This window comes from Thalassophryne amazonica, chromosome 1 (genome assembly GCF_902500255.1).
Source record: "Thalassophryne amazonica chromosome 1, fThaAma1.1, whole genome shotgun sequence".
Lineage (NCBI taxonomy): Eukaryota > Metazoa > Chordata > Actinopteri > Batrachoidiformes > Batrachoididae > Thalassophryne > Thalassophryne amazonica.
This window is the reverse complement of record NC_047103.1, coordinates 162638706-162662506: the sequence shown is the minus strand read 5'-3', so window position 1 is coordinate 162662506 and position 23801 is coordinate 162638706. Positions and strand designations below refer to the sequence as shown.

The 23801-nt window shown below is 40.4% G+C and overlaps 1 protein-coding gene across 1 annotated transcript in view; it reads right to left on the bottom strand.

Annotated features, from left to right (window-relative positions):
• Positions 1–19886: 19886 nt before the first annotated feature.
• The window catches only part of igfbp2a (insulin-like growth factor binding protein 2a), a 29280-nt gene continuing 25365 nt past the window's right edge, over positions 19887–23801 (bottom strand). Inside the window, exons 3-4 of the mRNA XM_034178265.1 lie at positions 21023–21163; positions 19887–20354 (exon numbers count right to left, since the gene is read on the bottom strand). Of these exons, the coding sequence (XP_034034156.1) occupies positions 20196–20354; positions 21023–21163 (300 nt within the window). The 3' untranslated portion in view covers positions 19887–20195. The remainder of the gene's footprint in view (positions 20355–21022; positions 21164–23801) is intronic.

Below are 23801 nucleotides of genomic sequence, written 5' to 3'. Positions count from 1 at the left end.
GAATGACAAAACATTTTACAGTAAATGTGGCTCAACATTATAAATATTTTCTTATTTTGTCAATCAATCAATAAAAGAGTTCATGTTGAGGTGACTCAGTTCCCCACACACTGAAAATAAAAAAGGTTTCCTTGATTTAACTGTGTACATTGGTCCCACATCTGTTTGCTGACATACTCAACTTGGTATGTAGCTGAAGATTGACCTTGGAATTGCCCTTAAAGGATTAATTCTGGAAAAGTTCAAAATTTAGATTTTTGTTACTCCAATTTCAATCAACTTAACACAAATTTGTAGTTGGGTTCCTGAATAACCTGAGTAAGGTCAAATTTACCAAAGCTCAATCATTGGAGTCAAGATCATATTATATCTGTCCTTCTGTTGGCCTATACCTCACAAGTACAAGTAGTTTCACCAGTTTCCAGCAAACATGGTAGGTGGATGAAGATCAATCACAGAATTGCCCTTAAAAGGTTAATTTTGGCAAAAGTCAAGGTGATTGACTTCAACAGTTTGACTTTGAATCACATTTCCACCAAACCTGGCACACATGTGCAGGTGGATTCCTGAATACCCCAAGACTGGTCAAATTTACCAAGAGTCAGTCACTGGTGGCATCAAGGTCATGTCTGTTTATTGGGCTACTCCTCTCATGCCTTTTAGCCAATTTCCATCATACGTAGTATGTGAATGAAGGTCAACCTAGAAATTTCCCTTCAAGGGTCTATTTTAGTCATGTGGCAGGGTTCTCTGTGCATGCTCCAGCACAAAGGTGCCTGAGTGTTGACCACAATGGCTGGACAAAGCCAAGAGGACACCCACGTTTCACCTGGTTGTGGTACATAGATGATTCTTTTAGAGTTATGGGGGTGGCCATTGTCTGCCTGGGTGGCTGCCATCCAGGACACAAGACAATTCCGTAGTGTTGGGGATGTGGCAAAGTGCATTACCAGAACTTGCTCCCAGACTTGACTTGGTTGACGTGGTCCATTTTGGCAAATACCAATGACAATATTTTGAGTTTCTACCAAAGTTGGACGAAATGTGACACACGCATGCACATGTAGGTAGATTCTGGGATCGTTCCACCAATGTCAGACAAAGTACAATTGTTCAAGTGAAGGTCAAGATCATTGGGGTTAAAGGTTAGATTTCCACCAGGCAATTCGCCCTATTGATGTTTCAAATCCCACAAAACGTCAGAGAGGTCGCGGCGCTGCGAGATCTCATGAACATTGAGAACTGCATTGAGACACTCTGATCACACTGCACTTTAACCGCTGCACACAGACAACAACTTGAACATCACAACATAAAACTATTTTTATATTGTACCTAAAACTCTCATGAATATATTCTCTGGGTTTATAGACGTTGTTATTGTGTTTATTTTATGTAAACATGCGAGAATCACAGGCTGTCTCTCCGTTATTTTCAGTGGGAGTTGCTGTGAGCCACGCTCGCTTCCTGATCATGTCGTTCTGGGGGAAAGTGAAGTTTGCTCTTTAACGTCTTGATTATTGTTCTTTACAACACTGTTTGTCCTCTTTGTTCCAGACTAATATATATAATATGTCTGAAATTCGGTTTGCATTTATTAAATTCCACGCAGATTAAACATAACAGACATGGATAATTTGTTATAATTGTTTTAGCAAGTTTTCAGGGTATCATGCATGCAGTCTCTTATTAACGTGATGAAAAGCATAAAAAATACATTTTTGTAGTATAATATTCATTTACATCATCGTGTTGATTCTCTATATGTTGTTGACAGTGACTCTCTAGCACGCAAGGAATTATGGGATGCGTCAATAGGGCAAAAGAAATTACTAGGAAAATATTTCCAAAATAAAGTAACCATATCTTTATTGATGCTATTGATTGATGCCCTATTGATCTGCCATATCCCATAAAGTCTGCATGTACTATTGCTTAATAATCACAGTGGGTCCAAATGATATAATTTTACTCTTTATTTAATTGGGATACACCAGACATTTGTGTTAGTTGGACACATTCTGATCACATGTGACCAATGTACACATTTAAATCAAGTAAATGAAAAGAACATCTTTTTCCATTACATCACATTACACAATTTAATTACCTCATTTGCACAAGATGTTAACAGATGGTAACATTTAGATAATTCTGTTTATGAAATGATGAAATTTCGACTAAGCCTCAACATTTAACAAGTTACGACTTCATATTTGTTAAAATGCAAAACAACGTGTAATTTTAGCCACTAGGCATTGGTTTTGTTTTGAACAATGAATGAGTACTTGCCAATAAAAACAATGCCTCTGGGCTAAAGCTATTAGTTGCGAGAGGGGATGGGGGGGACACTGTTTTTGTGCTGGGGGGGGCGCTGTTTTTGTGCTGGGGAGTTTGTCAAGGCAGGTTCTGTTTGGTGAGTTATATTAAAACATTGTTAGCAATCAAGCCTCTAAAAGCTGTACTCATCTTTGACAATTGCTTAGCTTGCGAAAAAAGAAAAATAAAATAGTTGAGGAATCGAAACTTTGAGAATCAATAGCACTGCCGTTCGCAGCAAAAAATTCACTGTACACTCAAAATAGCAATGCATTACTGTTGATAACCTACTTCTTAAACGACACATTAGTGGTATAATGTAAATAGAAATATAGGGAGCGGGGTGCATTTTTTCTATTATTAAAGGATTATTAACTGAGCGTGAGGTGAAACAGGAAAATATCAGACCGAGGTGTAAGTACGGACTGAGCATTAGCAAGGTCCGTGTGAAAAATACTGAGGTCTGATATTCCCATACAGACCGAACAAGCGAGGTTAATAATTCATTTATTATATGGCTACTATATATATAAACACGCAAACTTATAGTATCGTCCTGAGGCAGCAGGACCTTCGTGGCCGGGACGACGGTGGGGATCGAACCCACGCGGCTCGCACAAAAGACCATTCCTCTACTAGGTCAGCCAAAGGGGAACTCCCCGTTAGCCAAGCTAGCGGGAACGTCTTTTCAATTGGGACCCGGGACTTTCATCCCGCTACAGTCCGAATATGAAAGGTGGTGATGGATCATAGCCAGAACTGTTCACGTCAACTCTGTGAAGAACTTTCTAACAGATGGTCCAGGCGTTAGCTGGTAAGCTTTCAAGTGTGTTTTTCCGATGCTGTTTAGATATTTATGGAGTATGTTCATGTACGACTTGTTTTTTTCTAATTGTGTTTTTAGCTTCCTGGTTTGTAACAAAATACGCGTTGCGGACCAGTTGTCATGGAAACTGGTCTGATATGGGAAAATATCAGACCCGTAAGCAGCCAATCAGAGCGCGTGTAACGTTGCAGCCCTATAATAAATAGGTGTATTGCATTGGTCAGATTGCTTTGTGAGGACAGTGCATGGTGTTGTTTTTTATAACATCCCCAATAATGTAATCATAAATTGCCCAAATGTTTTGTATATTAAATTAGAACTCTACTGTCAGTGCCTACACCAATGTATTTTATATTAAGCATTTTTCTTCTCTTGTAATATGTAATTGCCCAAGCTGAGAATAGCACTCAAAAGTCTTTATTGTCATTGCACACACACACACACACACACACATATATATATATATGTGTGCCTTGCTTGCCTTTACTGGTGGTTGGCTCTCACTGAGGTATTGTATCACTTCCTGTTCCGGAGCACAGCGGTGTTTTGCTGTATCTGTTAGCTGTTTAATCTGCGCAGTTAGATTGATCTAGTTAACTATATAACGATTTGTTTCACAGTGTAATCTTCACGTGCCTTAACTAAAGCACTCCCTCTGCTGAATCACCTCTAAATTATTTACACATTATTCACTTTGTGTGTTTTTAGGAATCCGCTAGCTTAGCGCAGCTACTAGCTCTTAGCCGGTTTAGCATGGCGGCTTCTCCTGTCTCTCCCGCACTTTTCTGCTCTGGGTGTGAAATGTTTAGTTATTCCTCGGCATCCTTTAGCAGTAATGGTACTTGTAATAAGTGTAGCTTATTCGTAGCTTTGGAGGCCAGGCTGGGCGAATTGGAGACTCGGCTCCGCACCGTGGAAAATTCTACAGCTAGCCAGGCCCCTGTAGTCGGTGCGGACCAAGGTAGCTTAGCCACCGTTAGTTCCCTTCCAGCAGATCCCGAGCAGCCGGGAAAGCAGGCCGACTGGGTGACTGTGAGGAAGAAGCGTAGTTCTAAACAGAAGCCCCGTGTACACCGCCAACCCGTTCACATTTCTAACCATTTTTCCCCACTCGGCGACACACCCACCGAGGATCAAACTCTGGTTATTGGTGACTCTGTTTTGAGAAATGTGAAGTTAGCGACACCAGCAACCATAGTCAATTGTCTTCCGGGGGCCAGAGCAGGCAACATTGAAGGAAATTTGAAACTGCTGGCTAAGGCTAAGCGTAAATTTGGTAAGATTGTAATTCACATCGGCAGGAATGACACGCGGTTGCGCCAATCGGAGGTCACTAAAATTAACATTGAATCGGTGTGTAACTTTGCAAAAACAATGTCGGACTCTGTAGTTTTCTCTGGGCCCCTCCCCAATCGGACCGGGAGTGACATGTTTAGCCGCATGTTCTCCTTGAATTGCTGGCTGTCTGAGTGGTGTCCAAAAAATGAGGTGGGCTTCATAGATAATTGGCAAAGCTTCTGGGGAAAACCTGGTCTTGTTAGGAGCGACGGCATCCATCCCACTTTGGATGGAGCAGCTCTCATTTCTAGAAATCTGGCCAATTTTCTTAAATCCTCCAAACCGTGACAATCCAGGGTTGGGACCAGGAAGCAAAGTTGTAGTCTTACACACCTCTCTGCAGCTTCTCTCCCCCTGCCATCCCCTCATTACCCCATCCCCATAGAGACGGTGCCTGCTCCCAGACCACCAATAACCAGTAAAAATCTATTTAAGCATAAAAATTCAAAAAGAAAAAATAATATAGCACCTTCAACTGCACCACAGACTAAAACAGTTAAATGTGGTCTATTAAACATTAGGTCTCTCTCTTCTAAGTCCCTGTTAGTAAATGATATAATAATTGATCAACATATTGATTTATTCTGCCTTACAGATACCTGGTTACAGCAGGATGAATATGTTAGTTTAAATGAGTCAACACCCCCAAGTCACACTAACTGCCAGAACGCTCGTAGCACGGGACGAGGCAGAGGATTAGCAGCAATCTTCCATTCCAGCTTATTAATTAATCAAAAACCCAGACAGAGCTTTAATTCATTTGAAAGCTTGACTCTTAGTCTTGTCCATCCAAATTGGAAGTCCCAAAAACCAGTTTTATTTGTTATTATCTATCGTCCACCTGGTCGTTACTGTGAGTTTCTCTGTGAATTTTCAGACCTTTTGTCTGACTTAGTGCTTAGCTCAGATAAGGTAATTATAGTGGGCGATTTTAACATCCACACAGATGCTGAGAATGACAGCCTCAGCACTGCATTTAATCTATTATTAGACTCAGTTGGCTTTGCTCAAAATGTAAATGAGTCCACCCACCACTTTAATCATATCTTAGATCTTGTTCTGACTTATGGTATGGAAATTGAAGACTTAACAGTATTCCCTGAAAACTCCCTTCTGTCTGATCATTTCTTAATAACATTTACATTTACTCTGATGGACTACCCAGCAGTGGGGAATAAGTTTCATTACACTAGAAGTCTTTCAGAAAGCGCTGTAACTAGGTTTAAAGATATGATTCCTTCTTTATGTTCTCTAATGTCATATACCAACACAGTGCAGAGTAGCTACCTAAACTCTGTAAGTGAGATAGAGTATCTCGTCAATAGTTTTACATCCTCATTGAAGACAACTTTGGATGCTGTAGCTCCTCTGAAAAAGAGAGCTTTAAATCAGAAGTGCCTGACTCCGTGGTATAACTCACAAACTCGCAGCTTAAAGCAGATAACCCATAAGTTGGAGAGGAAATGACGTCTCACTAATTTAGAAGATCTTCACTTAGCCTGGAAAAAGAGTCTGTTGCTCTATAAAAAAAAGCCCTCCGTAAAGCTAGGACATCTTACTACTCATCACTAATTGAAGAAAATAAGAACAACCCCAGGTTTCTTTTCAGCACTGTAGCCAGGCTGACAAAGAGTCAGAGCTCTATTGAGCTGAGTATTCCTTTAACTTAACTAGTAATGACTTCATGACTTTCTTTGCTAATAAAATTTTAACTATTAGAGAAAAATTACTCATAACCATCCCAAAGACGTATCGTTATCTTTGGCTGCTTTCAGTGATGCCGGTATTTGGTTAGACTCTTTCTCTCCGATTGTTCTGTCTGAGTTATTTTCATTAGTTACTTCCTCCAAACCATCAACATGTCTATTAGACCCCATTCCTACCAGGCTGCTCAAGGAAGCCCTACCATTAATTAATGCTTCGATCTTAAATATGATCAATCTATCTTTATTAGTTGGCTATGTACCACAGGCTTTTAAGGTGGCAGTAATTAAACCATTACTTAAAAAGCCATCACTTGACCCAGCTATCTTAGCTAATTATAGGCCAATCTCCAACCTTCCTTTTCTCTCAGAAATTCTTGAAAGGGTAGTTGTAAAACAGCTAACTGATCATCTGCAGAGGAATGGTCTATTTGAAGAGTTTCAGTCAGGTTTTAGAATTCATCATAGTACAGAAACAGCATTAGTGAAGGTTACAAATGATCTTCTTATGGCCTCAGACAGTGGACTCATCTCTGTGCTTGTTCGATTCAAACCACCGCACTGCGCTGCGGTGGTTTGAATCATATTTATCTAATAGATTACAAGTTGTTCATGTAAATGGGGAATCTTCTTCACAGACTAAGGTTAATTATGGAGTTCCACAAGGTTCTGTGCTAGGACCAATTTTATTCACTTTATACATGTTTCCCTTAGGCAGTATTATTAGACGGCATTGCTTAAATTTTCATTGTTACGCAGATGATACCCAGCTTTATCTATCCATGAAGCCAGAGGACACACACCAATTAGCTAAACTGCAGGATTGTCTTACAGACATAAAGACATGGATGACCTCTAATTTCCTGCTTTTAAACTCAGATAAAACTGGTTATTGCACTTGGCCCCACAAATCTTAGAAACATGGTGTCTAACCAGATCCTTACTCTGGATGGCATTACCCTGAGCTCTAGTAATACTGTGAGAAATCTTGGAGTCATTTTTGATCAGGATATGTCCTTCAATGCGCATATTAAACAAATATGTAGGACTGCTTTTTTGCATTTGCGCAATATCTCTAAAATTAGAAAGGTCTTGTCTCAGAGTGATGCTGAAAAACTAATTCATGCATTTATTTCCTCTAGGCTGGACTATTGTAATTCATTATTATCAGGTTGTCCTAAAAGTTCACTGAAAAGCCTTCAGTTAATTCAAAATGCTGCAGCTAGAGTGCTAACAGGGACTAGAAGGAGAGAGCATATCTCACCCATATTGGCCTCTCTTCATTGGCTTCCTGTTAATTCTAGAATAGAATTTAAAATTCTTCTTCTTACTTATAAGGTTTTGAATAATCAGGTCCCATCTTATCTTAGAGACCTCATAGTACCATATCAATCAATTCAATCAATCAATTTTATTTATATACGGCAAATCACAACAAACAGTTGCCCTATGCGCTTATTATTGTAAGGCAAGGCCATACATAATTACGAGAAAAACCCCAACAGTCAAAACCGACCCCCCGTGAGCAAGCACTTGGTGACAGTGGGAGGACTAACTCCCTTTTAACAGGAAAAACCTCCACCAGCAGAACCAGGCTCAGGAAGGGACAGTTTTCTGCTGGGACTGGTTGGGGCTGAGGGAGAGAACCAGGAAAAAAGACAGCTGTGGAGGGGAGCAGAGATCATCACTAATGATTAAATGCAGAGTGGTGCATACAGAGCAAAAAGAGAAAGAAACACTCAGTGCATCATGGGAACCCCCCCAGCAGTCTAAGTCTATTGCATCATAACTAAGGGATGGTTCAGGGTCACCTGATCCAGCCCTAACTATAAGCTTAGCAAAAGGAAGTTTTAAGCCTAATCTTAAAAGTAGAGAGGGTGTCTGTCTCCCTGCTCTGAATTGGGAGCTGTTCCACAGGAGAGGAGCCTGAAAGCTGAAGGCTCGCCTCCCATTCTACTCTTACAAACCCTAGGAACTACAGTAAGCCGGCAGTCTGAGAGCGAAGCGCTCTATTGGGGTGATATGGTGTGATGGCTTTTTAAGTAATGGGTTAATTAATGCCACCTTAAAAGCCTGTGGTACATAGCCAACTAATAAAGATAGATTGATCATATTTAAGATCGAAGCATTAAATAATGGTAGGGCTTCTTGAGCAGCCTGGTAGGAATGGGGTCTAATAGACATGTTGATGGTTTCGATGAAGTAACTAATGAAAAATAACTCAGACAGAACAATCGGTAGAGAAAGAGTCTAACCAAATACCGGCATCACTGAAAGCAGCCAAAGATAACGATACGTCTTGTGGGATGGTTATGAGTAATTTTTTCTCTAATAGTTAAAATTTATTAGCAAAGAAAGTCATGAAGTCATTACTAGTTAAAGTTAAAGGAATACTCGGCTCAATAGAGCTCTGACTCTTTGTCAGCCTGGCTACAGTGCTGAAAAGAAACCTGGGGTTGTTCTTATTTTCTTCATTAGTGATGAGTAGTAAGATGTCCTAGCTTTACGGAGGGCTTTTTTTATAGAGCACAGACCTCTTTTCCAGGCTAAAGTGAAGATCTTCTAAATTAGTGAACACCATTTCCTCTCCAACTTATGGGTTATCTGCTTTAAGCTGCGAGTTTGTGAGTTATACCACGGAGTCAGGCACTTCTGATTTAAAGCTCTCTTTTTTCAGAGGAGCTACAGCATCCAAAGTTGTCTTCATGAGGATGTAAAACTATTGACGAGATACTCTATCTCACTTACAGAGTTTAGGTAGCTACTCTGCACTGTGTTGGTATATGGCATTAGAGAACATAAAGAAGGAATCATATCCTTAAACCTAGTTACAGCGCTTCTGAAAGACTTCTAGTGTAACGAACTTATTCCCCACTGCTGGGTAGTCCATCAGAGTAAATGTAATGTTATTAAGAAATGATCAGACAGAAGGGAGTTTCAGGGAATACTGTTAAGTCTTCAATTTCCATACCATAAGTCAGAACAAGATCTAAGATATGATTAAAGTGGTGGGTGGACTCATTTACATTTTGAGCAAAGCCAATCGAGTCTAATAATAGATTAAATGCAGTGCTGAGGCTGTCATTCTCAGCATCTGTGTGGATGTTAAAATCGCCCACTATAATTATCTTATCTGAGCTAAGCAGTAAGTCAGACAAAAGGTCTGAAAATTCACAGAGAAACTCACAGTAACGACCAGGTAATAACAAATAAAACTGGTTTTTGGGACTTCCAATTTGGATGGACAAGACTAAGAGTCAAGCTTTCAAATGAATTAAAGCTCTGTCTGGGTTTTTGATTAATTAATAAGCTGGAATGGAAGATTGCTGCTAATCCTCCGCCTCGGCCCGTGCTACGAGCATTCTGGCAGTTAGTGTGACTCAGGGGTGTTGACTCATTTAAACTAACATATTCATCCTGCTGTAACCAGGTTTCTGTAAGGCAGAATAAATCAATATGTTGATCAATTATTATATCATTTACTAACAGGGACTTAGAAGAGAGAGACCTAATGTGTAATAGACCACATTTAACTGTTTTAGTCTGTGGTGCAGTTGAAGGTGCTATATTATTTTTTCTTTTTGAATTTTTATGCTTAAATAGATTTTTGCTGGTTATTGGTGGTCTGGGAGCAGGCACCGTCTCTACGGGGATGGGGTAATGAGGGGATGGCAGGGGGAGAGAAGCATATCACCCCAATAGAGCACTTCGCTCTCAGACTGCAGGCTTACTTGTAGTTCCTAGGGTTTGTAAGAGTAGAATGGGAGGCAGAGCCTTCAGCTTTCAGGCTCCTCTCCTGTGGAACCAGCTCCAATTCAGATCAGGGAGACAGACAACCCTTTCTACTTTTAAGATTAGGCTTAAAACTTTCCTTTTTGCTAAAGCTTATAGTTAGGGCTGGATCAGGTGACCCTGAACCATCCCTTAGTTATGCTGCTATAGACTTAGATTGCTGGGGGGTTCCCATGATGCACTGAGTGTTTCTTTCTCTTTTTGCTCTGTATGCACCACTCTGCATTTAATCATTAGTGATTGATCTCTGCTCCCCTCCACAGCATGTCTTTTTCCTGGTTCTCTCCCTCAGCCCCAACCAGTCCCAGCAGAAGACTGCCCCTCCCTGAGCCTGGTTCTGCTGGAGGTTTCTTCCTGTTAAAAGGGAGTTTTTCCTTCCCACTGTCGCCAAGTGCTTGCTCACAGGGGGTCGTTTTGACCGTTGGGGTTTTTCCGTAATTATTGTATGGCCTTCCCTTACAATATAAGGCGCCTTGGGGCAACTGTTTGTTGTGATTTGGCGCTATATAAATAAAATTTGATTTGATTTGATATGATATATATATATATATATATATATATATATATATATATATATATATATATATATATATATATATAATATTAGACACAATCCAACCACTAGGAGCAGTGGGCAGCTTCAGTCCAGCGCCCAGGAACCCCAGATGTAGAGACACTGCCTTGGTTAGGGACAAAGAAAGGAGCAGACCTTAAATAAGCGTGTTTTTGTGGGAGGAAACCGAAGTGCCTGGAGGAAACCCACACGAACACGGGGAGAGCATGGAAGCTCCACACAGAAAGGCGAGAAGCGATCCCACAACCTTCTTGCTGAGTCATTAGTGCTAACTTCTATGCCACCGTGCTGTCATTGTAAAACGTGAACTTGCTCTTTAACTCGAGAACATGTCATATAAATTAACATATTTAAAGTTGGGAATCTTTTATGACAATTGTTATTTATGCCAAGCTATCCCAGAACATACAATTTGTGCTAACAAAGTTCATGAGTGGATCTGAGAACACATTAACAACTTGTAGCCCAGCACTTTAAAAACACACACTTTAACACATAATCCTCCTCTGCCTCCAAACAAAAATCCTTACAAAATACAAAAAAAAAAAAAAAAAAAAATCCTAAAATAGCTCAATTAGCTGTTTGCTAATGATAGCTAACAGATCCACAGAGTGATGCTTTGTCAACCACCCAAACCTTTACATAATAAAACATGGAAAGTTGATGTTGAAATGCTCTTTCTGGTGTTTCAGATGATCAGTCACTTGGTAGCTAATTAAGGTAGCTAGCTGAAGGCTATGCATGGAATGCCCATAAATAAGTGTGACTGTGTGCCTCAGGTTAAAGTCGTGGTTCTTGTAGCATAGTTAAAGCAACATATTATTAAAATGCTTTTCAGACGGTTGTTGTGAAATCCAACTTTTTCAAGATGAAAGTGACTTCAGAAAACATAAAGCTAATTCTCGCTAACCCCAGGAAGCAGAGGCCAGTTCCTGCTCAAGGTTTCTTAAGAACCTTAATTTATGTACAAACAAAAGCAAATATTAAGGTAGATCTGTGGTGTTAGTGTTGGGCATCACCTTTGAAAAATGGAAAGTGACATTTTTGGCCATAATTCAAACATCAAATTGCAACATGGCCACTATTGAGCTATAGCACTCAAAACAACCAAACTTCTTTTAAAAATCTAACTGCATGCCTATATTTTTTTAAGGACCAGTTTTCTCAGTGATCAAAGATCAGTTTTGAGGAAAAGTGATGCTCAACATGACAAAAATTTTGCAAGATGTAGACATGGAAGTAAAGGTATAGTGTATAGTGTAGCATGGATTATTTGACCTTTAACATCCCTTAACCTGTGGCAAAATAGTGTCGAACAAAAGATTACGAAGGGAGACTAATATGAGGACTATCAATGACATGTTGCCTGTGTGGCATGTTTCTCTGTGTTTGAGCCCGCACAGGGCTCCAACAGCTGGAGAAGGCAAAGGAGACTCTTGTGTATCACCTGACTGTGGCAGACAGATGATAACGTCTGAGAGGTGACAATGGAATGGTTGCGTGCTTGGGTGGTTGTCATCCAGGACCCAATGTGGTTCCTTGGTGTGGTGGAATGTACCAACAAAATGAATTCTCCATAACAAACTTTAGCATGGCTACTTTGATAATGCCTCGCATTTCCATGAAGACCGTAATACTGTTGTACATACCATGACATAACTCAGAGGTTTTCCAAAAGTGACACGAGTACATGGTACAAATTTGTCAGCACAATGTTGCATGTGGCTAGTGCCACAAAAGGTTCTCTGCACAAGACCACATTTGCCCTATTCTCTGTACATCTGGAGTTTGAAAACGATATAATAAAATCAACATTCAGATCCAATCCAGAGCTGCAAGGGTGAACCTGAGCAAAAATAAGGAAGCAGCCAAAAGAAATCACAGATATACAGTGTATCTGAAACTCAGAAGACTTCAAGTTTTTCACATTTTATTATGTTACAGCCTTAATTCAAAATGGAGTAAATTCATTTTTTTTCCCCTCAGAATTCTACTCACAACACCCCATAATGACAATATGACTATTTATTTCATTCATCTTCATTCATCTTCTACTGCTTAGTCCAATTAAGGGTTGCGGGGGGCTGGAGCCTATCCCAGCAGTCATAGAGAGTGAGGCGGGGTACACCCAGGACAGGACGCCAGTCTGTCGCAGGGCCACAAATAGACAAACAAACACAGACACACCCACACACACACCTACGGACAATTTTTTTAAAGAGTCCAATCCACCTAACCCGCATGTCTTTGGATGTGGGAGGAAACCGGAGCACCCGGAGGAAACCCACGCAAACACGGGGAGAACATGCAAACTCCACAGAGAAAGGCCACAGGAATTGAACCCACGACCTTCTCGCTGTGAGGCAACAGTGCTAACCACTAAGCCACCGTGCTGCCCCGACTTTATTTATTTATTTATTGCAAATTTATTAAATGTAAAAAAAAACTAAGAAATCACATGTACATATGTATGGACTACTTTGGGCAGTTTTGTCCATTCCTCTTTGCAGCACCTCTCAAGCTCCATCAGGTTGGATGGGGCGTGTCGGTGCACAGACATTTTCAGATCTCTCCATAGATGTTCAATCAGATTCAGGTCTGGACTCTGGCTGGAACACTCAAGGACATTCACAGAGTTGTCCTGAAGCCACTCCTTTGATATCTTGGCTGTGTGCTTAGGGTCATTGTCCTGTTGAAAGATGAACCGTTGCCCCAGTCTGAGGTCAAGAGCGCTCTGGAGCAGGTTTTCATCCAGGATGTCTGTGTACATTGCTGCATTTATCTTTCCCTCAATCCTGACTAGTCTCCCAGTTCCTGCCACTGAAAAACATCTCCACAGCATGATGCTGCCACCACCATGCTTCACTGTGCCTGGTTTCCTACAAACATGATGCCAAATAGTTCAATCTGTGTCTCATCAGACCAGAGAATTTTGTTTCTCATGATCTGAGAATCCTTCAGGTGCCTTTTGGCAGACTCCACTTGGGCTGCCATGTGCCTTTTTTGAAGGAGTGGCTTCTGTTTGGCCACTCTACCATACAGGCCTGATTGGTAGATTGCTGCAGAGATGGTTGTCCTTCTGGAAGGTTCCCCTCTCTTCACAGAGGAATGCTGGAGCTCTGACAGAGTGACCACTGGGTTCTCAGTCACCTCCCAAACTAAGGCCCTTCTCCCCGATTGCTCAGTTTACATGGGCGGCCAGCTCTAGGAAGAGTAATGGTGGATCCCAACTTCTTACATTTATGGATGAATGAGGCCACTGTGCTCATTTGGACCTTCAAAACAGCAGAAATGTTTCTGTACCCTTCCCAAGATTTGTGCCTCAAGACAATCTTGTCTCAGAAGGCCGCAGACAATTCCCTTGACTTCATGCTTGGTTTGTGCTCTGACATGCACCGTCAATTGTGGGACCTTATATGTAGACAGGTGTGTGTCTTTCCAAATCATGTCCAATCAACTGAATTTACCCCAGCTGGACTCCAATTAAGCTGTAGAAACATCTCAAGGATGATCAGTGAAAACAAGATGTACATGAGCTCAATTTTGAGCTTCATGGCAAAGGCTGTGAATACTTATGTACATGTGAGTTCTTAGTTTTTAACAAATTTGCAAAAATCTTTAAAAAAAAAACTTTTCTACATTGTTGTTATGGGGTATTGTGTGTAGAATTAAAAAAAAATGAATTTCATCCATTTTGGAGTAAGACTGTAACATGACAAAATGTGGACAAAGTGAAGCACCGTGAATACTTTCCAGATGAAAACCCAACAATTTCAAGCATCAAGCCATGTGCTAAATTATATTTGTGAGCTTAATCTGTGAGCTGGTATTTCATTTCAGGATAGATGGACCCATAAAACACAAATCAAACCCAAATTACTCAATAATACTTCCATGCTGCTACACCATTATGAAATTGGTAGTTTTCTGTCCCATGGTGCACCCATGTCAAACCGCTTCAAAAAAAAGCTCTGCCTGAAATCTGTCTTCATAGTTTCCAGCTCACGCACACAAATCGTATGCAAATAAGCCGAGTTGAGGATGTCCGCCTCCACCTCTCAGGCAAATGTGGCAGCCGATGGTCTTGTGGTTTGTCCTGGAAAAACGAGGATGCTGAATCCGTAGGTAAATTCAAGTGCCTTCCGCCCTACGATACTTTGAATTCTGATTTGCATGCAGCTCTATAGTGCTGCTGAATGATGAACAAAACAGGATAACCATTCAGAGTTTTTTGGATTTCAGTTTTGAGCTTTATTCAAATTATTAACTTTTTGGGAGGATGATTTTAATTTATACTTCCCCCTCAAAACACAGGAACTTGAAGACTTTGAACATTTCAGACAAATGTGACACTCCGGTGAAATAATTATCATGCAAGTAATTGATGTACTTTTATTTTTATGACATATCACTATTTAAGTAAAATTGTAGTTCTCATGCAAATAATGCAATTGTGTAGTTTTTTTAACCATCAAATATGTTGAAAAGAAAAAAAAAAGAGGAGTCACCTTCAGAGCACTTCAAATAACTAGTAAGGTGCATTAAATGACACGTCTTCTTACTGCCACTAAGGGGCAGTAGATGACCACATTCATTGAAGTTTTCACATTGAAATGTTACATGTCATAGCCACAAGTAAGTTGCCCATATGTTTGTAAGTTTTGCCAAAAGTTAACTTCTGAAATGAGTAAACAGTTGACACTTTACCACACATTTGACCCATTTTTGTTGCCACCTGGTGGGCGATGTGAGCATTTCAGAGCTTCTGATATATTTCCTACTTGAAACCCAAAATTCAGTTAAAGAAAAAAGTATTTATAAAATGTTAGAATTTTTTTCACACACAGATTTGACCTCCCAGTATTAATGTATAAAAAAATTTTTTTGAGAGTTTTACAGTTCTCGAGTTTTATGATACGAAAGTTTGCTGGAAGGATGTGCAGAAGGCTGGAATGTCTCCTGACAAACACAACTAACAGCTGTGAATAAATTTTAAAATGTGATTATTATGATGCACATTACAGCAGGGATTTTGTAAGACAAGCATTAAACCCACTCGTTGAATGTTATGAATGTGGCGATTCATATTGTGAGTAGTTCTGTGCCAACATCCTACTAAAACTCCTATATGGGAGATGTTTAACCGATAACTTTAATCAACATTTGTGGAGCAGGTTTTGAGAAATTGCACAAAATGTAAAAAAAAAAAAAAGAAGAGTCAAATTTGGTCAAAGTAAAATAAAAATTAATTACCTTGTCTAATACCCCATCACACTAGAGGCGGAATGAGCCTGAATGCCGACCAAATGAAAATTCGACCTCCATTCAGGCAAAGTCGAGGCGAAAACCTCCAACAGCTATCTGAGTGCATTCTAAACAGTCGTGCTCATGCGCGTGGCCAGCCTAAATGTAGAGCAGATGCACCCAACTCTCGAGGTGCAGTCAAGGTGGAAAAACCTCGAAAGGCGGTCGAAGTGCAGTCTGACCGCAGTCTAACTGCATTTTCAGCATTCGAAATGGCAACTCAACCGCATTTGGATGGGGAACCTCAAAATGGTCCAGACACGCCAGATCCCGCTAGCACATCCTGATTGTGCTCTGGATGAGCCGGATTGCACAATCCACACAATTCGGGGTGCACAAAGGAAATATGGTAATGTGCAAAGTCTGTGGCACGCAACCATTTTGTGCACCAGAAGTGAACATTGCGCAATCACACTGAAAACACCGTGTGTCACTTTTGAGTCAAAGCGTCTCAGAGCCGTGGAGATGCGCGCCCAGCTAAACGGGCTGTTACATCCATAATAAGCATGATATTACAGAGACATTGAGATCCCCACTTTTGGGTAAGATAATCTATCCCTAATAATATGTTCGACATGGTTGTAACACGCCGGGAAAATGAGCTGCGCTGAGAGTCAGTGCATCACAGAGTCGCGCCTTGAGCTGTCATGTCAGCTGAATGACTGAGCATGCTGTGCGTGAGCACATAACAGCTGATCACACCGCTACACGTGCATGAGGCTGGATCAAATGATCGTCGGGAGCGTGTGTGTGTGCGCTCATCATGGCTGATCGCACCACTGCGTGTGCGTGACACTGGATTGAATGATTGCTCAGATGCGTGTGTGCTCTAGTAACAGCTGGTCGCACTGCTGCAAGTGTGTGAGGCTGGATCAATTGATGGCTCAGTTGCATGTGTGTATGTGCTCATAATGGCTGATCACACCACTGAGCATGCATGAGGCTGGATCAAATGATCGCTTAGCTGCGTGTGTGTGCTCATAACGGCTGATCGCACTGCTGCAAGTGCATGAGGCCATCTGGACAGCAAGCGTCCCGGTGTCTGCTAAACACCTGATTTCTTGGTGGGTAGTAGGGGGGGAGCACAAGTGTAACAGGGAGGAGGCAGGAGGAGGCAGGAGGAGGCGGGAGCATGCGGTCGTTGTGTGATGCGTTCATGACAGGACCTGCCAGAAAACCTGTGCCAGAGACTATTAATTGATGCCGACACATTTCTGGCAAGGTCACAAGTCCTCTCTATGTCCATTTTTGTGATCTGGCTACTTGCTCCCGATGGACTGTTGTGACACTCTGACGCCCTTCTGATCTATTCGAGGTTGTATTCATTTCTTTTATTTCCTGTTTAACACTTCTTTCCATTTTTAAGTGCATCTTTTGTGAATCATATTTAACTCAATTTCTCCTGTTGTGAATTTTAAATCGTTTCTTTTATTACTGTTACTACCAGTCTAAAACGTCTGTTAGTCTTTCAGTGTATCTGTTGTGAATTATAGGTCATTATTCTATTCCTGTGTGAATTTTAGGAGTGGTTAGATTAGCATTTTTGTTAGCCGGTAGCTCGCGCTAGCTTGGCTGCACTCTTGAATTTTCTGGTGCACAAAGTACACTCTTTTAAACTTTACATTAATCCTGCGTGATGCTGGCAGAGAGGGTGGTTCTCTTAGAGAGCCATGTCCATAAGCTTGAACAGCTTCTTAGCTCAGTGGAGTTAGACACAGTTGTATGAAAAGGTTTGGGCACCCCTGATGATTTCCCAGCCCAGACTCACGTTTTTTTTTTTTTTTTTCGTCCTCCCTTCACGAAATGATTCAAATTTTTGTGACGGGAGTTTTTTTTAAACTCACTATTATAAACCCTACTCCTTCCCCTAACCCTAACCTTAACCACCCGACTCCGATGCTGCACTTTTAATTACGTGTAGCCATCACGGAATGAATCAGAATGAATTGTGCACTTTTCGTGACAGTATGACGAACCAATAGATTAATGTATATTTTGTGCTGCTGAATCACGACAATCCGTGAGACTGGGTTGTGATTTCCATGATTTTCATAGTAGAGTCCAAGCTTCTCTACTATGGAAACCACCTGGACAACTGAGAGCCTACACAGAAACTTTCCATGATTTTCCTTTAAAACTCATTGGTTGTTTGGATCAGCAATTTCAGTTAAATGTATCATATAGCAGACAAACACAGTGATATTTGAGAAGCAAAATGAAGTTTATAAGATTTACAGAAAGTGTGCAATAATTCTTTAAACAAAATTAGGCAGGTGCATAAATTTGGGCACCCCAACAGAAAAAAATACATAAATAGTGGATCCTCCTTTGGCAGAAATAACAGCCTCCAGCTGCTTCCTATAGCTTCAAATGAGAGTCTATATTCTGGTTGAGGGTATTTTGGACCATTCATCTTTACAAAACATCTCAAGTTTGTTGGTTTCTGAGCATGGACAGCCTGCTTAAAATCACACCACAAATTTTCAATAATATTCAGGTCTGGGGACTGAGATGGCCATTCCAGAATGTTGTACTTGTTCCTCTGCATGAATGCCATAGTCGATCTTGAGCAGTGTTTAGGGTCGTTGTCTTGTTGAAAGATCCAGCCCCGGCGGAGCTTCAACTTTGTCACTAATTCATGAACATTGTTCTCAAGAATCTGCTGATATTGACTGGACTCCATGTGACCCTCAGCTTTAACAAGATTCCCAGTACCTACACTGGCCACACAGCCCCACAGCATGATGGAACCACCTCCAAATTTTACTGTAGGTAGCAAGTGTTTTCCTTGGAATGCTGTGTTCTTTTTCAGCCATGCATACTGCTCCTTGTTATGTCCAAGTAACTCAATTTTAGTTTCATCAGTCCACAGCACCTTATTCCGAAATGATGCTGGCTTTTTCAAATGTGCTTTAGCATACCTCAAGCGACTCTGTTTGTGGCGTATATGCAGAAAAGGTGTCCTCTGCATTACAGCATCATACAGCATCTCCTTGTGCAAAGTGCACTGTATAGTTGAACGATGCACAGAGACACTATCTGCAGCAAGATCATGTTGTAGGTCTTTGGAGCAGGTCTGTGGGTTGACTATGACTGTTCTCACCATCCTTCGCTTCAGCTTATCTGAGATTTTTCTTGGCCTGCCCCTTCCGGCCTTAACTAGTATTGTGCCTTTGGTCTTCCATTTCCTCACTATGTTCCTCACAGTGGAAACTGAGTGCTGAAACCTCTAGATAGCTTTTTGTATCCTTCCCCTAAACCATGATGTTGAGCAATCTGTTTTCAGGTCATTTGCGAGTGGTTTAGAGGCTCCCATGTTGACACTCATTAGAAGAGATGCAAAGAGGGGGAACATTTCCAAATGGCCACCTTAAATACCCTTTCTCATGATTGGATTCACCTGTGTAAGGAGGTCAAGGGTCTATGAGCTTAACAAACCAATTTTGTGTTCTAATAATTAGTGCTAAATGCATTAAATTCAATAAAATGACAAGGGTGCCCAAATTTATGCACCTGCCCAATTTTGTTTAAATAATTATTGCACTTTCTGTAAATCCTAGAAACTTCATTTCACTTCTCAAATATCACTGTGTTTGTCTGCTATATATTATATTTAACTGAAATTGCTGATCCAAACAACAGCAGGTATAGTTGAAGTTAGAAGCAAAATCAGCTTGTTCGTGAGATTTTTGCATGTTCAAAGCCTAGACTTGGTTATTTTAAATTTAAACATTAATTTAGAAAAAAAAGCTTTTCTTCACAGTGCACTACTTTGTAGCACTTGAAATTTGATGCATATATTTTGCTACAAAGTACAAACAACACTGAAATGCGAAGGCAAATTGAATTAGCACTTTAATTGAATTATGCGTCAATCACTTGTCCCTGCAACTGAACTTTTTTTTTTTTTGCATGCTACATCAAAGCATTTAAAGGTGTATTCAAGTGGTACAGTGTAGCATGAGGTGCAATAGTAGTCTGCAAGCTGGGATGCAAAAACACATAAAAAAAAAACAAATATTTTGAGGACTTTTTTATCTTTGACACAAAGTACAACAAAGCAAAGTTACTGTTACTAAAGCAAAGTCACTTAAACACCAGCTGATGTCTACTTAATGTTTAAGTTTTTAAAATAAAAAATAAAAGTTTCCCTGTAAAAAAAAATAACCAGCCAGTTATAGTTACATTCTATGATGTAGCAAGATTCATGGTGGTTAAAAAGACAAATGTCACTGTCACATACACACAAAGATAATATATAGCTTACTCAGATGTTTCAAATACTTTCTTTGCTCCCAAATACTTTACAGTTTTTTGCTTCTTTTTTTATGGTGCTGCACTATATCTGGTCCATAATGGAGAGCTCCAGCTCCAGCTCTGTGAGGTACTGGCTGCAGTTGGGGTCCCCTCTCACAGTGGGGGCTGATGGGATAGGTCGGCCAGTTTGAGGGTTCACACACCAGCATTCGCCCCTCTGACCGTGAATGGACATCTTGCACTGAAACATGAAATTTTAAAATGCAATTTGAAACATACAGTAAATCGTCCGCCTAAAACCAAACAATTTTATTTTCACATTTAAAGAGCCAATCTATGTATCAAACCTAATAAGGTTCACTGTGAACTCAATAATTAGTTTAATAATTAAAAGATACATGTAATGTTAAAGGTTCAGTGTCTTTTTTTTTTCTTTTTTTTTAATTAATGGAGCTGACAAGTTTTAGCTGATCACACACCAACACTCAACATCATATGCATCAAAATAAAGTTTTAGTAACAAATAAGTCCCCTCTGCAGGATGTTGCTGGTGATAACAAAGCAAACACTTTCTCAACAATTTTTTATTAAATGTAAATTTTGTATGGTGCCATATTGATTAAACTCCAGGCCATATCTCGCCCCCAAGCCACCAGTTTCCCACCTCTGCGCTACAGCACAGGTACACAAATCCTGCAAAAGTGTGTTTGTGTCAATAACAGTGTCTTTCTTCACAAAATTAAATCAGCAATGTTTTATGCCTTCATTGGCATCCAGTGGGCGTTCAGGTATTGAGATACGTATGTTTGCATAAATCAACATATACGTGCAACAATAAAATGAGTAGATGTGTGACTTTCTGCTGTCTTTAAAAAGATCCTCAGCTGGTTAGAACTTCACTGCAGTCACCTGTTTGAGGTTATACTGCCCCCTCTTGTCACAGTTGGGGATGTGCAGGGCATACAGGTCTTCCAGAGGACCTCGGTTATCCCTGAAGGGCATCTTGGATATCCGCTCCAGGACCTGGTCCAGTTCCTGCTGACACTGAGTCTTTGACAGGGTGAAGAACATCATCAGTCACAATCACAGACCCGAGTGATCTACACAGCAGTCTGAAAGGAAAAGTATTCTTCTACCACACCATGAGCACAGATGAATGAGTGTGAGTGTGTGTGTGTTCCCACATTTTTGTTCACTGATTCACTGATGTTAGCAGATTAAAATCCCTCCAGATGACTTCATGTGTTGCACATTCCGTGCAGGTCAGTTCAATGAGTTGTTACGTGGAACAAGTATCACAACAGGGGCCAGAATTTTTTTTTTTTTTTTTCAAAATTCTTCAAGCTAGAGGTGGGTGATACCAGGAATTTTGGTACTGATCCGATACCAAGTAAATACAGGCCCAGTATCGCCGATATCGATACCAATACTTTTTCATATTTAAGCTTTATAGATCCAAAGGATCCAAAAGACCTAGGATAGAATTTCGCCAAACATTTACGTGACAACAAAATACTTCATTATCACAATCAACATTTTTGTTTAAAAAATATCACTCAACACAACTTAAAACAAAATCTCCTGAGGTAGAGGGCTGACAAACCACAATACAACAAAATTAACACACCACAACGAAATTGGCTGGCACCGCTGAGCCACGTGATGGCGCAACAACAAAAGACCAGAGGGGGGAGGGTGCGCTGCTCCATGTTGTGTGACACAGCGCAGCGCTGCTCTTACAGACAGAGAGCAGACTTTAATGAATCTGTGTGTGCAGCAGTCAGTGCGTGCAGGAAAGGGGAAAAAAAAGCTTGAGTATCGATCTTTTACACGAGGATCGTTCAATATCAATACCAGCGTAGGTATCGATATTATCGATATTAGGATCGAGCCGCCCACCTCTATTTCAAGCCTTTGTTGCTTCTATTTTAAACTAAACACATTATACACCAACTTAAAGACAACCCTCCACAGAACACAAACCTGTACTGAAATTACTGCACTAAATCAACCTAAATAAGTGATTTGATGCTTTGAATTGAGCATCATTGTGAAACTGAAATACGGAAAAACTTGTCTCATTTTGGATCAGTTCGTCTTTGTAACTAAATATAAGACCGAAGTCACTCGTGTGTCTCCAGAAATGACTAATAATGCCTCCAAATAAATATATTGCCAGAAATAACATATCATCTTTCCATCATGAATATGTGCCGCTGTTTCAGCAGCAGAATGACAAAGATCTACTGTTTTCATCAATAGGAGGCGACGCCGAGTCGACCAAGTATGATAAAATATTAACCTGTATTTGGGTACGTGTAATTAACTTGATGAGACTAACTACACCGTATTTTCCTGAGTATAAGTCAGCTTTTTTACTGCTTTGGGAGGTCCTGTGCCATACTCCTTATATGCTAAATATCACATATTCATTGGGTGCACATCCCATCTGTTCAAACCCCAGTCTGACCGGAAAATCACTAAGGGCTTTTGGGCAAGGTCCTTAATCCCCAAGTTGCTCCCGGTGTGTAGTGGGCGTCCTGCATGGCAGCAGCCTGACATTGGGGTGAATGTGAGGCATTATTGTAAAGCGCTTTGAGCGTCTGATGCAGATGGAAAAGCGCTATATGAATGCAGTCCATTTCCTATTTGCACATAACTGGGCTCATCGTGCTCATGTTTGCTAAAAATCATTGATGCACAGAAGACAGGAAACACTTTTCCTACAATCTGTCATTGCTTTCCTCCTATGAAGTCTTCCCTTGTGTTTTCTGCTGGGCATCATTTATTTTTAGCACGCACAAGCACACTGAGTACCAGTTATGTGAATGCCTGACTATAATGACTATTTATACAGGACTTTCCCAGAAATCAAAGCACTAATGAAAATAAACTCTAATAATAATAATAAAAGAATGCCAAAAACCATGGGCGCAATTTGGTGGGGGATAGGGGGGACATGTCCCCCCCACCTTTTCAACCAGGGGGGAGCAGAATATGGTATGTCCCCCCCCCCACCTTCTGACATATATGTGTGTACTTGAAACATGCCATGTCAGTCTTATGTGCAAAACCATGTCAGAATAGTATCTTTGCTTCTGCAAGTTTGTATTTTTAGCAGCATTGACTTGTTTACAATACCTGTTTCTTGTTTGTCACATTCAGAATTTTCTGGGACTGCATTTGCCCAGATTTGAAACCAAAAATAGTTGCCTCTAGGGACTAGTGCCTACACATAAGTATCTATGGACCATATGCTATTTTACTAAATTCTGAAAGTTAGAAAAGGAAATCAGAAAAGCTATCTGGGACCTCAGAAAGCCCATCTGCAATTATTGCTTGATCTCCAAAATCAGTCTATGCAAGCGAAATTATGTTCAGTATGAGTGTTGTCATTAGTGCCACTTTGAAAATTAAATTCATGATACGTAATTTATCCTAAACTTATGATCTGTTGTTTTTTCAAACTTATGCAAAAACAAATCTTGAGAAAAAAATACATTATGCGATAGTTAATGATTATTAAGAGCCTGTTCTTTCATATTTATGAATACATTTTACCACGTTGTAGTTGTTTTTTAATGAAAACTCAACCTATCATTCTTTTTGAGTTCTACACATTTGGTGATACCTTATTTACACCAGGATGTTAATAAAATCACTGCTGGCTATTCTCAGAATAAAGTAC